The 16,270-nt window shown below is 39.7% G+C and overlaps 1 protein-coding gene across 2 annotated transcripts in view; it reads left to right on the top strand.

Moving 5' to 3' along the window:
- HBP1 (HMG-box transcription factor 1) overlaps window positions 1-16,219 on the top strand; it is an 18,855-nt gene extending 2,636 nt beyond the window's left edge. The window contains exons 1-11 of one of the 2 annotated variants that reach the window (XM_014963554.1): window positions 1,502-1,975; window positions 2,183-2,375; window positions 3,438-3,672; window positions 4,563-4,695; window positions 5,495-5,606; window positions 5,740-5,852; window positions 6,189-6,345; window positions 6,895-7,039; window positions 9,437-9,766; window positions 13,375-13,516; window positions 15,154-16,219. In XM_014963554.1, the coding sequence (XP_014819040.1) occupies window positions 2,207-2,375; window positions 3,438-3,672; window positions 4,563-4,695; window positions 5,495-5,606; window positions 5,740-5,852; window positions 6,189-6,345; window positions 6,895-7,039; window positions 9,437-9,766; window positions 13,375-13,516; window positions 15,154-15,171 (1,554 nt within the window). In that variant the 5' untranslated portion in view covers window positions 1,502-1,975; window positions 2,183-2,206 and the 3' untranslated portion in view covers window positions 15,172-16,219. Of the gene's footprint in view, window positions 1-1,501; window positions 1,976-2,182; window positions 2,376-3,437; window positions 3,673-4,562; window positions 4,696-5,494; window positions 5,607-5,739; window positions 5,853-6,188; window positions 6,346-6,894; window positions 7,040-9,436; window positions 9,767-13,374; window positions 13,517-15,153 lie in introns of those variants that run through there. The other variant, XM_014963553.1, reaches the window with a different exon arrangement.
- The last annotated feature ends 51 nt before the right edge of the window (window positions 16,220-16,270 follow it).

The following is a 16,270-nucleotide window of genomic DNA, read 5'->3' as shown; positions in this document are numbered from 1 at the left end:
GGGGGGGTTAAGGCTGCAGACAAGCCAGAAAAACAAGAGTGGCTTTTCAGAGTTGATTACTTGGAGATAATCATCAAGGTCCTGACCTGTACTTATGAGTACAGGTCTGATTTTTCTGTTCAGAAATGACTGAACTTTCTGCTCTTGTGGTATTCTGTAATTTTACTGTCCCTTATGGGTGATAGAGGAATAATTTGCATTAAAGATGCCATTGATAGTTTATTTGATTTTGTGTTTTAATTCCTCTTACCTTCCCTCTCAAACTCCTTAAAATCAGAATTGCACTGTTGTGGCTTTTGTAGTAGTGTCATTTGAGTAGGATCAAACGTCTTTATGTTTGGAATGCAAGTTGATGTAAGTTTTGCATGTATCTGAAATATAAGGAGATGAGAAAGTCAGAAGCTTTTCAGTACAAAAAAAAGTTACTGCTTAGGACAGGCCTTTTCTGGTAGGGCCAGTATGTAATTGAATTACATACGGGGTTCTGTTGGTTTCTCACATGTCTGAACGATATTATGTACAGGACAAGTTGCAAAATGAATGAAACATTCATAGAGTGAGTAAAAATATGGAATGTTGTTAACGTTGGCTCTCTCTATGTAATACTTTTTAACCATTTATTAAAATAAAGCTGGGTTTTTTTCATAATTGTTATCCGATGGCTTTTTGTGCGTTACACTAAGGCAGCTTTTAGGGAGATAGGCTTGCTGTTTCGTGTGAAAATATTAGGCTGTTTTTAGTTATTGTTTGTATTTCTCTAATGTGGTGCAGGATAGCTTATTTAGTGGGCATGCACGTGGTAGACTTCAAATTTTCTTGCTAAGCTGTGTTTTCTACTCTTTTGTAAATTTAGGATTGCTTTTTCAATGACACTTCATTAAAGTACAAGGTAATCATGTTATGAAAGCTTTGATTCATCATCATCTGAAAAAAGCAGTAGATAACCAAATTACTAAAGACTGGATAACCTTGTTTTCCGGCTTTTAGAGGCAGTGGTTGTGTAGAATGATCACAGAGTTCTCTGCCCGCTGAAGGTGACTTACAGTATTTCTTTTGGTGTAGACGGGACGGTACTGCCATTTGGGGAAACGAAACTGCGGTGAAACCTACCAGCAGAGGCTTCTTTTTCTTTCTGTTTACAACTCAAATAAGGATGTTAGCAGTCAAATGTGTTTGAGACTGTACCTGGAGTTGAGAGATAGGAGAGGATGTGAAGGGCAGTGAAAAAGACTTCTGTGGATATGCCAGTGATGAAAAAGCAACTAGGGAAAATGTGGGCCTGGTGCTAAATGGTGTAGGAGACCTAATGTCAAAAGGTTGAAGGACGACATCTTTGCTTTGGTCTCTATTTGCAAGGCCTGTTTCCAGGTTCCTTGAGTCCCTGGGCCTAGCAGTGTGCGTCTGACAGAGCGAGGGACTTGTTTGTCCATGGTAGAGGAAGAGCAAGTTCAGGGCAGGCCAGTTCTGTGAGACCAGGTGGGATGTGTCAGGGGGAGCTGGCTAGTGTCACTGTGAGTCTCATCTCCAAAGGGCGGTGGATTTGGTGGTGGAAGGGCTCCCAATAACTGGAAAAAATACACTGTCAACACCTGGCTTCAAGGAGGAGGATGTGGGGAAACTACAGGCTGGTCAGCCTAACCTTAGCTTTGAGGAAGATTGTGGAGCAGATCCTCCTGACAGCTGTGTCCTGGCTCTTATAAGGCAGGAAGGTGACTGGAAATAGCCAGGACAGATTAACCAAAGGCAAATTATGTCTGATTGCCTTCTGTGACAGGATGTATGGCTCAGGGTCCTAAGTGAATGTTACTTATCTTGTCTTTAGTGGTCGTTGAGAACATGACCCCAGACTCTTGGAGGCATTGGGCATGGGCTGTGGCAAGGGAAGTTCAAACCGTGCATAAGGAGCAACTTCTGTACAGCAAGAGTGATCACTGAACAGGTTCCTGAGAAATGTCAGGGAATCTTCATCTTCAAGGTACCAGAAACTGAAGTGGCCTTTTCTGACTTCAGGGTTGGCTCTCCTTTCTGCAGGGATCATACCAGATCATCTCTAGAGATCCCTTTCAAGCTGTTCATTCTCAACAGATTATGGAGGATTTAGGGTTCTGGTAATGAATTAGCCTGTCAGATGCAACTTAAAACAGTTTGTGTATACAGATTTTTAACCTGTGTCTCTTTAAAGTCAGATACTTTGGAGCATCCTAACATGGTGTGGGAAGTGAAGACAAATCAAATGCCTAATGCAGTTCAGAAACTCCTCCTGGTAGTGGACAAGAGAACTTCAGGGATGAATGAGTCACTGGAGTTGCTGAAGTGTAATGAAAACCTGCCCTCTTCTCCTGGATATGCATCCTGTGATGAACACATGGAACTTGGTAAATAACATGACTTACTCAGAAGAAGCCAAATTATGAAATTTGTTTTAGCTTTCCTATAGTGAAATTACTGGAAGCTGACTGAATGAAATCAGTGATTTTTAACTTAAGTAGTGCAGGGAATATGAACAGTGAATTGTGACATCTGAAGGTCTTATTTTGCAGTCACTTTTCCCTGTAACCCAGTTTCCCGTTCTGGCACACTGGCCTGTTGACTTAGATGTGTTCTTGAACTCAGAGCTACGCATTTTTGCTCCTAATCTCCAGAGGAGCTTTTTTTGGCACAAGAATAACAAACAGAAAGCTCAAGAGCTCCTCCTAAAGGGAAATTGTGCTGTTCAGTTGAGCTGCAAATAGAGATTCTGGGCTAAAGGAGCATTTAACTTCAGTTCTTAAATATTGGAGAAAAATAGCGTGTAAGTTAGAAAGCATGATATTATCAGTGAAATATTAACACATTTAATTGAAGTAGTGGAGTGATTAAAAATAACGATACTTCGTTACACAAGAGCGTGTAACAGACTTTTGTTAACAAGCTGGGCTCTCTTCTGCTATTCTAACATGTGAAAGGTGTAGATTATTGATAAGAATTAACCCTTAGCAGGCTGTATACCCAGTTTTCTTGACTTCTGAGTTACATAATTCCAGCCCCTGATGTTGGTAATTTTTAGTATCACACCTGCTAGGACAGATTAATTTAGTTTCCTTTTGTTTAATGTTTTAGTATTTTAGTGAAGCATGTTGCTACTTTTGCACAATTCTGCGGTACAATTCTGTGTAAACTAATCAGTCTAGTTTAAAACAGAACTGCATTTTTATCTAGTTGCTTGATGTTTTTCTTAAATTGCTTGTATGAATGTATAACAGACTGGAGATGTGATTATTTATGTGGCCATTATTTCAGTATTATGAATAGGGTTTGTGAAATGCTGGTAATTGTGATATGAGAAAATAAAATTAGCTACTTCATTGTGCTTCCTTTTTTATTTTTATTTGCAAGATTTGGTGTCAACTAGAACTTACCAATGGCTATAATTATGGTGATTGTGCATTTGTTTGTAGATGATCTTCCTGAACTACAGGCTGTGCAGACGGATTCCACCCCACCTGCACTTTTTCAGCTTGGTGCCGATGTTTCACATCAGGAATGTTCAAGGCCTTCATGGAACCAACATACCTCAAACAGCAATTCAGAAAGTGCTTATTCTTGTGAGAACGGGGTGAACTGGTTGACAGAATTAGCAAATATAGCCACAAGTCCTCAGAGTCCTTTGATGCAGTGCTCTTTTTATAACAGGTACTGACATAAATCTCAATGTTGAACTCTTAAGACTTGTAATAATTATGTCTCCAGAAACATTTCCTTCACTCTTCACACACTCGGACTTTGAACTGGAGCCATATTTGTCATCTTTCTGTACAGCAACTTGATTCTTCTGCGGAAGATTGCACAGGACTCATTTCAGAGCCTGTTGCAAAAGCTGCTTACTTGCCAGCCACAAAAGAGGCAGGGTGGTATAAGGACATTGCCTAACCACAGAAGGCTCAGAAATTATGGGCATTTACCTCATGTGAAGCAGCAGATGAAAAATTAAGATGAATTTGTTATGTTAAATTCTAATTACTAGTGCAGTGACTTTAGATTTATTTTTTTTTTAATTTAATGCAATGTATTTTTTATTGATACTGTTTCAGATTTGTCATTTATAAATTCCATAAGGCTGTGAGAAGCACTGTGGGACCTTAGAAATTTCTAGGCTTCACCTTCTATTGTATGGCTCTGGTCTTAGGTTTATAATAAGAAAATGAAATACAGTACTGTTAACAGTAGTGCAGTTGGGATTTAATCATTAGGACAGAACAGATGTCTTTATGTACTCTAAGAATGGGATATTCACTTTAAGATACTTGTAAAAACTTCAGCGTTGTGACAAGGAGATGCTGATGGGCAGGTAGTACTGTCATTTGGGTGGTATATAGAAGCTATGCAGGAGTTATGCTAAATACTCCCATTGCCTGAGCTTGCACCCTTTAATTATCTTATTTGAATGTTGTGGGGGAAGTTTATTTGGTATTCAGCTCACGGAAACAGAAATACTTGTTAAATAAAAGCATTTTAGAGTATTGGAGAGTAAGTCTTGTGTTGCCTTAATCTGAGATATTTTAAAATACGTTTTTCTATTGTAGATCATCTCCTGTTCACATAATAGCTACAAGCAAAAGTTTACATTCCTATGCACGTCCTCCACCAGGATCCTCAAAGAATGATCCTAACTTCTCCAAGAATGATTTGGATGAAACACCAGTCAGACATGAAAGGGTGAGTTGTTCTGAAACATCTCTAAAATAAACAAAGCTGCCTGAGTAATAGGTTGCACTTTTTGAAAAGAGAAACTAGTTCTAGAAAATCATCTGTTTAGTTCTAATACCATTTCTGTTTAAGCTAGAATTTCTATTACTTTTCTTTTTACGAAATGCAGTAGGCTTGTAGTGCCTACATTGCATAGTCTGCTTTTTTTGTGAAGAGATCACGTTCTAAGAAGACTCTGCTTCTCTCGTAGTTCCTTCTATAGCAAGCTTTTAAAAACTGTATTAACTTATTGGCTATTTCACAAATGAAGTATGGAACCACCTCCTTTTAGCACAAAACCTGTCAGTCCTGCTTCTCCCTTTCCTGTGTATTAATTTGTGTCTGAAGCTTGTCTGTTAGCAACATGGCGTTTTTCCCAGTGATTTCTGTAGAGCAGACATGGCTCTACAGCTTTCCAGTAATTTGACCATTGAATAATGTGTGCTTTGAGTGGTTCTGTGAATGGCCAGGGAATAATACCTTGTAAAATGATTATATTTAAATCTAGGATGATCTGTGAATGTCCTCGTGAATCTCAAATGATGAAAACCAAAAAGTACAGGATAGAGCATTTCAAGGAAAGGAGATGAAAATACTCATCCCCATTTACAGCATTCCTTGAATCTTTGTTTTCATGTTACATTCCTGTTAGTACTTAAGGCGAAATTATGATACAGATGCAAATTAGAGAATGTGTCTAACGATGTTTAAGACCAGCCCTAAAATCTTACATAGTAAAATCTCAACACCGTTTTGCTTTTTTTAATAGGCGAATAGTGAATCAGAATCTGGCATTTTCTGCATGTCATCACTTTCAGATGATGATGATTTAGGATGGTGCCATTCCTGGCCCTCAACTGTTTGGCATTGTTTTCTAAAAGGTAAAATAACACATACTGTTGGATAACTGTGTTTTCTCTTGGGTTTGGTTTTTTTTAATTTGTAACAGAGACTTTTTTACATAACACTAAGCTTTTTTTTTGCTTTTTTTTTTGTTTGAAAAAAATCTATTAGGCTCTCGTTTGTGCTTTCATAAAGGACGCAATAAAGAATGGCAGGATGTTGAAGATTTTGCAAGATCTGAAGGCTGTGGAAAAGAGGAAAATCTCCCAGCGAGTCCTTACAAGGTGGTTGTTAGTTCCAGTAAATTAATTTTAATATCTGTAGTACAATATTTAGTTTCCTGTGTTATCCGTGTGCCTTGAACTACTGTCTCAGTAAAATGCATTTATGCTGAGCTTAACTGGAACTGATCACGGTGCTGTTTGAGTATCTTGCTATAAGGCATTTGAACTGAATTCATTTCGGTATGTTTTGAATGTTACATTTTCTTTGTTCTGGCCAGAGTACTTAGAATGTTGGTATTTTTTAATATAATGTAAGATGATGAATATACACCTATAGTATACATAGGTATACGCTTTCCTTGGGGGAATATTTTTGAGCTGTTCGTATGTTCACAGGGCTACGGTGCCGATGGTTTGAAGTTGATTTCTCATGAAGAAAGCATTTCCTTTGGTGAGTCAGTGCTGAAGTTGACTTTTGACCCTGGCACAGTGGAAGATGGCTTGCTTACGGTAGAATGCAGACTCGATCATCCTTTTTATGTTAAAAATAAAGGTATGAAAACCTACGAATATACTTGGTTGTACATAAAAATATTCTTAGAAAGTGGTTGCAGAGTTCATTGGCGTCGCATGTTGCTCAAGAAATCGATAAGGGCAGTGTTGTAGAATCGATTGACTATCTTTGTAAAGAAATCCAGAATTTGAACAAACAAAACTGTAAAGCTACTGGAATACTGCATATCTCTTACGGAAAGATTTGGTCAAGTATGTAAATGAAGCTCAGGAAAACAGAAAAATTGGGGGGAGAAAGGAAGGCTGCAAATAAGGGAGGCTTTTCTCACTTGCTAAACATGAAACTTGTCATGATAAAAGTTTCCAGGTTTTAGATTACTTTTTTTCCTAGAATGAGATTTTGCTTAAGATAAAAATAAACTATTTGCGGTAAGAATTCTGTAAGTGTTCCTCATCTTTCTTTTGGGTGAAAGAAACTGCACTGGAACATTTTTATAAAATGATATCATTTAGAGCTATAGGATTGCTCCGGTTAAGAACTAGAGAGATTGTTTGGCCGTTTGTCTAATTTAACTCTTTACCACTTCAGGTTGGTCATCTTTTTATCCAAGCTTGACTGTGGTACAGCATGGCATTCCATGCTGTGAAATGCATCTTGGAGATCTGTGTCTACCTCCTGGACACCCTGATGCCATTAACTTTGATGATTCAGGTGTTTTTGATACATTTAAAAGGTAATTTTTGGATAAAGTGGCCTCAGTGGTTTTTGTATTTAATAAGTAGGCACCTTAAGTCTACAAGAATTTGAAGTATTATGTAGAGCAAAGAGAGAATACTGGTAATGCAAGATAAATGAGAGGGAAAAAATGAAGACTGAATAGTAGGAAAGCTGTGTAATTATGTGCTCTGCTAAACTGCAAAGTAGTGTCTTGGAGAGAAATAACTTTTCAGCCCCTGTTTATGCTAGTTTAAGCCAGATTAAGTAAAGCAGTAAAAAATAAGTATTATCTGTATAAATTCTTCAGGTAAAATGGGTTATGTTTGAAAAACCTAGTATAGTTTTCCCACAATAGTATGTCTGCCAGCTATTAACTTGTGCATCATACGCAGCTATGCATCAGAATTAGATCTGAGCAGTTTCTAGTAATTAATGCATGAGCTATGGCTTTAGAATACAGTGCTTTGTAATTACTTCTTACTGGTTTTGTGTATTCTGCTTTTTGTGGTTCTCTTTTAATATATCAAACTTAACTAACTTCAGAGTTTGATTAACTTTGAGGTTTGCCTTGCTTTGAGCAAGAGGTTCAGCCAGATAACCTTCCGAGGTCCTGTCCAACAGAAATCATTCTTAGGAAATAGTATTACTCACAAAGATTTTTCCATACTATTTTTGGATTTGTAGATTTATTAGACTCCATCTTCTCCTATGATGTTAGCTCCTTTTTAGCATTTGCTTTTAGTCTGATTGCTTTTTGATTTTTGTTTTTGTTTGGGTTTTTTTGTTGTTTTTTTACAATAGAAAAAATTGTAATTAAAATGCCTTTTGCAGTTCAAGCTCTAGGAGCTCTTGTATGATTTCAGTCTGATGGAGTCCAAATTGCTTGTCTTCCCTTATTTGCTGTCTGGGCTTTTTTCTTAATACCTCCTGTTCTGAACTGTATATATAGACAGCTGTTAGAAATCATTATATTTACATCTCACTGAAGAAGTTGGACTTTTGGCTTCTTACTCAACCTGCAGCCCAGGTGAATACTGCTCTGACACGTCAGGTTTCTTGTCTCTTTCTGTGCAAAAGGGAGGAAGTCACTGAGAAAGGAGTGTGCAACAGCAGCTGTGGTTCATGGGGCAGAAGAATCAAAAAAGAAACCCCTGTTGCTGTGTTATGGGAAAGAGATCAGGGATAGGAAGAGTGCTGGACTGTTTGTAGAACAGAGAGGTCCTTTCTCTTAAAACCTGCAAGGTTGTCGGCATTATCCTTTCTTGCTTTTTACTTTTCTGAGGGATTTTGGAGATGACCTGCTCGGCTCCACCTTTGCTTTTGGTTCCATTCAGAGAAAGGGGCTGCCTGTGCAGATGGGGTCTGCACTACCACGTGCAGTGCTTCCGTGCCAGCAGTTCTACATTGTGTTTGGGAAGAAGCCCTTCAAAGTTCTTATTCTTGCCATAAATTATGCAGCTGTAGCCAGATTGAGCAGTGGGTGAGAGGAGCTTTAGATAGATACACATTTTGTGTTTAGTTTGTGGTGGTAACTTAGTGGTTTGGATTTATGATTAATAGCATCTTTACAAGTGTGTTTTCCCCACGTAACACGCTAAAGACAGCGTAGCCTGTGGTTCCTACAGTGCCCTGCACACACTTGGAGATGGTATCCAAATAGTCTGTGGAATTAAACCTCAGCAGTGGTTAGAGGTTAATTGTAGTTGTTGGACAACAAAAATTGTAACAGTTTATATAGTATTTGGAGATCTAAATGTGTGGAACAGCTCAGCCAAGTTGTCGAGATACCTTGAAATACTGAGGAATTTCACATTTTTGTCACTAGAGGGCAGCCGTCTGTCAGCTTTGAGTCAAACAGTGTGTAACGTCACGGGTCTTTGAGGAAGTTTTTAATCTCAGTGGAAGATTTGTCTGTAAAATAATACATAACTGCCTAGAGAAGTTATTTGTAGTGTATATAATATAATTTATTTTCATATAATGGTTTCGTATTTGTGATTAAATATATCTGCAGGTGAACTCAAAGCTCCTCAGTTGTCCCTTTCAGTACATATCAGTAACTGACAAGATTGGCTTTATGGTAAGGACAGAAGCAGAAAAAAAGAGTGAAACTGATTTCAAAAGAGGATGAAATTTGAAGACACTGTATAATTAATTGACATACAGCTGGGCAGGTGATAGTACACAGCAGGTCTTGCAAAGTTGCAATCTGCTGTTGCTTTGGAAAAGCCATTAATTCATCTGCCAAACTTTTCTTTTTTTCCACTGACATCTGCATCAAGCACACTTTCGTTATGTCACACAAAAGATAGCGGAATACTGGAAATTTAGTGCAGGTGAAGAGTAAACAGCTGTTTAGAGATTTTTACGTGAAAATTGCTGGATTGTTTTATGGTCTGTCTTTTTCTTGTAGTTACGATTTTACCCCGATGGATTCCTCTGCAGTTTATGTGCTAAGCAGCATGGCTCGCCAGCGTCGCGCGTCTCTGTCTTGTGGAGGATCAAACAATCAAGATGCTGAGAGATCAGAAAGCAGTAGTAAAAACTGTGCACCTACTGCCTCATCACAACTTTCCTCCAGTTCTTTGTACAGTAAAGCTGGCAAAAGCCACAGCTCAGGGACTGCAAGTACTGTGAGTGCCACTTCTCCAAACAAGTGCAAAAGACCAATGAATGCCTTCATGCTTTTTGCCAAAAAATACAGAGTTGAATATACTCAGATGTATCCAGGGAAAGACAACAGGTAATGGTATAAAATTGTAGTTTTATTATTACTGGTGAGATAGCAGGGTGTCTGTCTCCACCTTAAAATTTAAGTGGACTAAATTTTGCATTTGAAATAAAACGTGCACATATTGTTTTCAGAACAAGTTCTGAAAGGTGCTGACACAAAGCTTAACTTATGGGTGGACTTTAAATATTTACAGTATTCAGTACCTTTGACAGAAGCCATTTGGCAAACTTACCTTCTGAGAAATGGTTTGGGTGAAGCAACTGACATATGTGTGTATGTGCACCCCCAGAGTCACAAACACACAGCAGTCTTTGTTCATGTTCCTGGGGAAAAAGTACACCAGGCTCTGCTGCTGTGCTGTGGTGGTAAAAGGGAATTTCTGGTTCTTCTCATTAAGTCCTGACATAATATTGCAGATTGTTCAGTGGTTACCATTTATTCTCAGTCTGTGTATCATCTTGAATAATGGAGTACAGATTGTGAGGATACCTGAAAGATCTTACACTGCCAAATTTTGCTTGTCCTAAAGGCATTGAACAATCTGCTGAAACTTGTGGGAGGAGTCATAAGACCCGTGTGTTTGGGGGAAGGTTCTTTGCTGGTTTGTTATTTTTTTTTAATGTATATGCACATCCGTGTCTAAACTTTTTTTTTTTTTTAAAAGATGTCCATTATATATGTTTTAAATGGTCTTATGTGCTAATTGTGCATATGTAAATATAAACTAGACAGCGTGAACGTGCCCTGATCTTATCACATCTTTTTATGCCTATAACATTTTGAAAAACATTACTGTAAAAATTGCATCATCACATGAAAATTTGAGTACAAAATCTGGTAAAAACTAAAGGTGACAGGGCTTGGGGAGGGCTTTGGCTGTTTCATAATGTTCTACTAAGGAGGCTGTGAGTGGTGTTGAGAAACAAAATCTTACCATGCAAATAACCCATCCTTAAATGCCAGCCAGCCTCGTGTGTCCTGGCAGCGATGTTCTGCAATGTTTATAGTCGTCTCGGTGGAGCAGATCTGGTGCCTTCAGACGCGTTACAGCGACCGATGAGAAACCAGCCGGAGCGTCAGCTCCGTGACGGGGATGTGTTTAACTGAAAATGCTGTTTCAGTGGATGCAGGGAACTGGAGCTGCAGCTGGATGGGTGTGAAAATAACTGGAAGGTTTCAGTGAGCAGGTTTACCTGGAAGGACAGTGGTGACAAAAAGCTGGCTGTCCCAGCTGGAAGGCAGTGCACTTGGGTGCAGTCTCCTGGCATCCACAAAATGTAGTACAGGAGAAATAAGAGTTAGTGGTAATTGATTTTATGAGCATTCAGCTACTGGTGCTGAAGTGTGGTTCGGGCATTTATTAATGTAGCTGTTCAGAGGCAACTCATGTTTTTTAAATGCAAGTGTGTGTCGTTTCCAGATTAGTGAGTAGATCTTGTTGCTGGGTACATGCAGTGCCTGTTTCTGCACACTGGGGCTCTTAAGTGTGCTACAGTTATTTTGTTTCTCTCGTGCGCGTAAGAAGCGACAGAAGTTGAGGGATTGTGAGTGAAACCCTCTGTTCTGAGACGAAGTAGCTCAACTTCGTCAACAAGACAGCGAGCGGTAAACATCCGAGACGTAAGTCAACATTCATATGATACCTAAAAATACCATGGAGGGTAGGACTGTGCTTGAGAAACTGGTGTTAGAGAAGTGCTTGCTTCTTTTCTAGGTATTCTCACTGTAACAGTAGTTGGACTTGATTGTGTGTTCAAAGATAGTTGAATAATTTGAGTAGAATGTTCTAAAGATGAAGAAAATCACCCAAACTATTAACAGCATTTGTTTGTGATGAACATAATGACTCTGTAAACTCCAGGCATTCACAACTACTGTTTGACAATTTCTTTTGCGCTAACTGCAGTATAAATTGCACCCTGCACATCAGTCTGTTGCTGAAATGTTGTCAGGTGTCTTACCAGTGTTGTAAGAGGGCAGTGAAAGAGCCCGGCCAGGTTCTGGTGAGGTGGAGGACACCAGAGGCAGTGGGGCAGTAGGGCCAGGTTTTTTTACCTTGTTTCTGGGCAGGAGAATTAGGTGTCTGTCATGTCAGGAAATCCCTCTGTACACAGCTTTTTTCAGTCTCAGTGGTTCACTTATAGAAATGTTTCCTTGGAGAAATTGAGCTTTTTTTTCTCTGCATTAGATTTTTCAAGCTTTTTGAAACATACAGACCTGTACTCACTTTCAGTGCCTCCGTGCAGTTTTCTTCTGTGGAGGTATAAAATAGATAGAGAGTTTTGCGTTTGAAATAGAAAAGATTTCATAGTGCATTTTTATTTGGAGACACAGTGGGTTTTTCAGCAAACCTGCTGTCTCAGGGTCACTGTGTTCTTTCCCGGGGGTAGGAGTGACCCAGTACAGAGTGGTGACCAAAAGCAGACAGGTGTCTGGTGCTGGTGATTGGCCTCTCGATACTTCCAAAACATGAAACATCTGCTAATGAAACTGGAGTGGATTTACTTCTGATGACAGACCAGAGATACTGGTTCTGAATTTGGATAGAAAACCACGGAAACGACACAGCCTTGCAGAATTTAAATCCATTTTCTTGTGTGGTGTGTGCAGGAAAGCCTTTAGAGCTGCCGTCTGTGAAAGGCGGTGGAAGTGGCTGATGGCAGACTGTTCTCCCTGGTTCTGCTAGGAACTCTATGAATAGCTTTGCTGCCAGCAAGGAACTTCTTAATATGCTAAAGCAGAGTACTTAGCCGTACACACTTTCTACTTAAAGCTGTAATCTGAAGGCACAGCATAGCTCTCAGTACTCTAGTAATTGTCATTGATAAAAGAGCTGTTGTTTTGAGATTTTCATTCAGGTAAAGGACGGAGTGAGAGCTTTAATGGGATATTGATCTCCCGGTCAGGAGTGCGGTTCAGTAACGTGGCACGATAATACAGGGAAGTACTGTCCAAAAGACAAGTTCATAAGAAGTAGGAGAAGCAATTCATTGAGCTTGTGGCAATAATGCTAGGTGTGTTAGAACAAACCGTGCCTTTTGCAGGGGAACTTACCAGGATGTTCGGGAACTTACCCGTGTGTTCCGCCCACTCCTGTTCTCCCCAGCGTGGGTTAAAGGTCACAGAAGCTCTGCGCTTCCACTAAACAGACACGGCGTTTAATGCAGCTAATCAAATATTTGTTTGGCTGAGGTCATAGTCAGATCGTTGCCCTAATTATTAGAGAACATATTTTCAGCAAAGCTGTCATATGATCTTCTAGTGCGAAAGTAGAGCAAAACAAAGGCGAGTTACCATTTGGTGGTGTTTTTTTTTTTTTTAACATCCCTATTTTTCTGGTTGATGCGAGTTGCTGTGTATTCAAATGTACCCCCTTTGAAATGATAGAATGTGCATTCACCCTTGCTCAGCTGACACAGAAGTCTCAGCTGTTCAACTGTTAAAAGAAGTATGAGAAGATAATCAGAAACATGATTGTTCAAAAAATAATTTTTAAAAGATACAGTTGATTTCTTCTGTATTAATTCAGCATTTAACTTTTCTCTTCTTTAAAGTGCTGAGATGAAAAGGAAAAAAAGCACCCTGTCCTGCTCATACTGTAAACATCTCTCTTGCAGAGCCATAAGCGTGATACTCGGTGACAGGTGGAAGAAAATGAAGAATGAGGAAAGACGGATGTACACGCTAGAAGCCAAGGCCTTGGCGGAAGAACAGAAACGTTTAAATCCTGACTGTTGGAAACGAAAACGAACAAATTCGGTATGTCTGTGAAGCGGTCGTTTCATTGTGCAGTTACAGGTGTTCCCACAGTAGCTACAGTGGGTTTTGTTGAGGATAAACTCTGCTCCCGATGTCTTCCCTGGTAGCCCAGACCTTCATTGTGCTCCCCCGTGATGGGTGACCACCTGCCTTTGGCCGGTGGGCAGGAGATGGAGCGGGAGAGGGGCTGTCGCTGAACATTGTCTGAGCGTTGGGCTGGAGGAGGGTGCTGGTGAGACGCAGAGGAAGGGCACGTGACCTGTAGTTTGAAGGAACTGAGTTTTTAAGGTTGTACCTAAATTACATCTGTCCACTGCCCTCAAAAACACTTAAACTTTCAGAAAATCCTCCTCTGTTGTGATTGAAACAGTCTCCTTTTCCTCCAGGAAAAGCTTTTTCTTTACCATTTTCTCTCTTTCTTACTCTTAGTTTATATCAGCATATATGAAGTTATTACGGGAGCAAATTAATTTTTTTCCGTTAATCCCTGTCATTTATTACTATGTTTTAATTGTAAAATGAATACAACACAGACACTTCTGTAGTGAAATAATTTGTTTTCCAGTTTGTAGAAGGCCATCAAGGTGAAAGTCTGCAGCGTTCTGTTAGTGGGTGGTGGATGTATTGGGTAGGGTAAGGGCTTCCAAGCAAATACATCATATAAAGAGAACATCAAAAAAAAAGGAGCCAACCTGCATGTTTCAGTAGAAGAATAGGTTGGAAGGACATGTCCACTGAGGTGCACGAATGCCAGGGCCTTTCATCAGTCGTTTCATGCCTGAGTAGGAGCATCAAGTGTGTTGTGGACTTCACAGGTTTAAGATTTCACCCTCAAATTAACCCCTTTCCTTTCATGTGTAAATGAGGCTGACTTTTTCAAGAGCATTTTCAGGTGTTGCCTTAAGACTGAGTAAGAAATGCTCCAGCACCAAGTTGCTTCTTATTCCTGTAGGTACTTGGTGCTGAGTTTTCAGTCCCTTGTTGCAGAAGGTTTCACCAAATCCCAGCTGCTGGGAACAAGCTGTTTCTCTGTTCACTGTTTCTATTTTTATCAACAGCGACAGCTTCTGTTAGATTGCCTCATGGGTTTAGGTGAAGTAATATTTATTTATTCTGGTTTTACACCGTTGCAGCTGTGGGCATTGGACAGTGAAATCAGGTTCAGGCCACACGTGCTGCGGGGAGTGCCAAGGAACACCATGGGGTGTCTGTGTGTAACTGGGAGCAGTACTGCTGGGGCGCCCTCAGTGAGCAGGAGCTGGTCTCACCTTGGAGTAGGGTTGTCCTTGTCGTCTTCGGGCCAAGATAAGAGCATCTGTAGGGCCTGCTACCTCAGTGTTACAGCCAACAACACCTTCTTTAATTGTTTTACTTCAGCGAACTAAGAATTTTGTTTGCAGCTTGGTTACCTTATCAGGTCGTGATGGTGACTCCAGGCTGGGACAAAGAAGTCTTGATGGTCTTCTGATGGTTGGGGGATAAAATCATCTGTTTCCACCTTTTTGTTTTCTTCAGAATAACTGACCGATGGGTACAAGGACTTGTGGCTTTTAAAACAAGTGCTTGTGAGATTTAAGACAACATACTTTCTCTTTGCTTGGTAACCACTAACCTGGTTTTGTCTCCTCTGTTCTCAGGGCTCACAACAGCATTGAGCCAGCATTTCCCTGGTAGCTCTGTATTTACAACGTGGCTGTTGCTTGATGGCAAGAAGATGCAAGATCAAGGTCTTACTAGTTGTGACTTTCTACGACCATAAAATGCTGGCACCATCGAGTCGGAAATGATTTAATATGAGTGCAGATTTGCTTTTTACAATAGAACATTAAGTAAGCTAAAACTATCAACATTTAAACCAAATTGCCTTATTTTTCTTCCAAACTTCATATATGTATCAGGTAATATAGGCTTGAAAATGGATATCCTGTGGTGCTAAAGTACTTTAGAAAGAGGCGAAGGAGACGTGTATAAATGTTTATTTTTAAAAGAAAATGTACAAAAAGGGGAATTTTAAAATATGTAACAGCTGTTTATATACATTGATTCTTATTGCTGATTAATATGTATTGCACAACCATATTATTAATTACGATTCTGGGACCTGGGATTTTCTGAAATGGCAAAATGTATTATCAGCCTGTAGCTTCCCAGCCTGCCCAGGTGCCAACCAGTTCCCGGACGTGTGGTAAGTGGAGAGCGTAGCGCGACGCAGCACCGGAGCCGGCCTGGGCTGCACCCACAACCCAGATGTTCTCACACCAGCAGAGGAAACATCAGCCCAGGCCAGGGTGAGACCGATAAACAGCGTTGTCTCAAGAACAATGGTGCTGTCGATATTGTCACCATCGTAGTTTGAACTCCGTTTTACAGTCTTTGCCACATATTCTACAATATTTTATTTTGCCATAAGACATCTTTATGGTGGGGGCAAACTTTGCACTTAACTATACGTGCAACACTTGCACTTTACTTTTTTTTTCCTCCGACTGTCTAAAATTAGAGCAGCTGCGTTAGGATTACAACTGCTTCTGCTGTGAACTTTTACAATCATGGCTTTCCATGTACTAAACAGCTGTGTGTTTGTTTTTTAAGAATCACAACTGTAAATTTCAGTTTATGACACGTGTCTACATGATGTTGCCCCTAAGATTTTTGCACACTATATTCTTGTATATTATTACAAATAAATTCATTAAAATTTGCTGTTGCGTATTGTCTAAAATGAAGGTGACTGATCATTAAGATGGCCCCGCG

Source organism: Calidris pugnax, unplaced genomic scaffold, assembly GCF_001431845.1.
Source record: "Calidris pugnax isolate Ruff unplaced genomic scaffold, ASM143184v1 scaffold44, whole genome shotgun sequence".
Taxonomy (NCBI): Eukaryota; Metazoa; Chordata; class Aves; order Charadriiformes; family Scolopacidae; genus Calidris; species Calidris pugnax.
The sequence above is the reverse complement of the archived record's forward strand: the minus strand, read 5'-3'. Positions and strand labels throughout refer to the sequence as shown.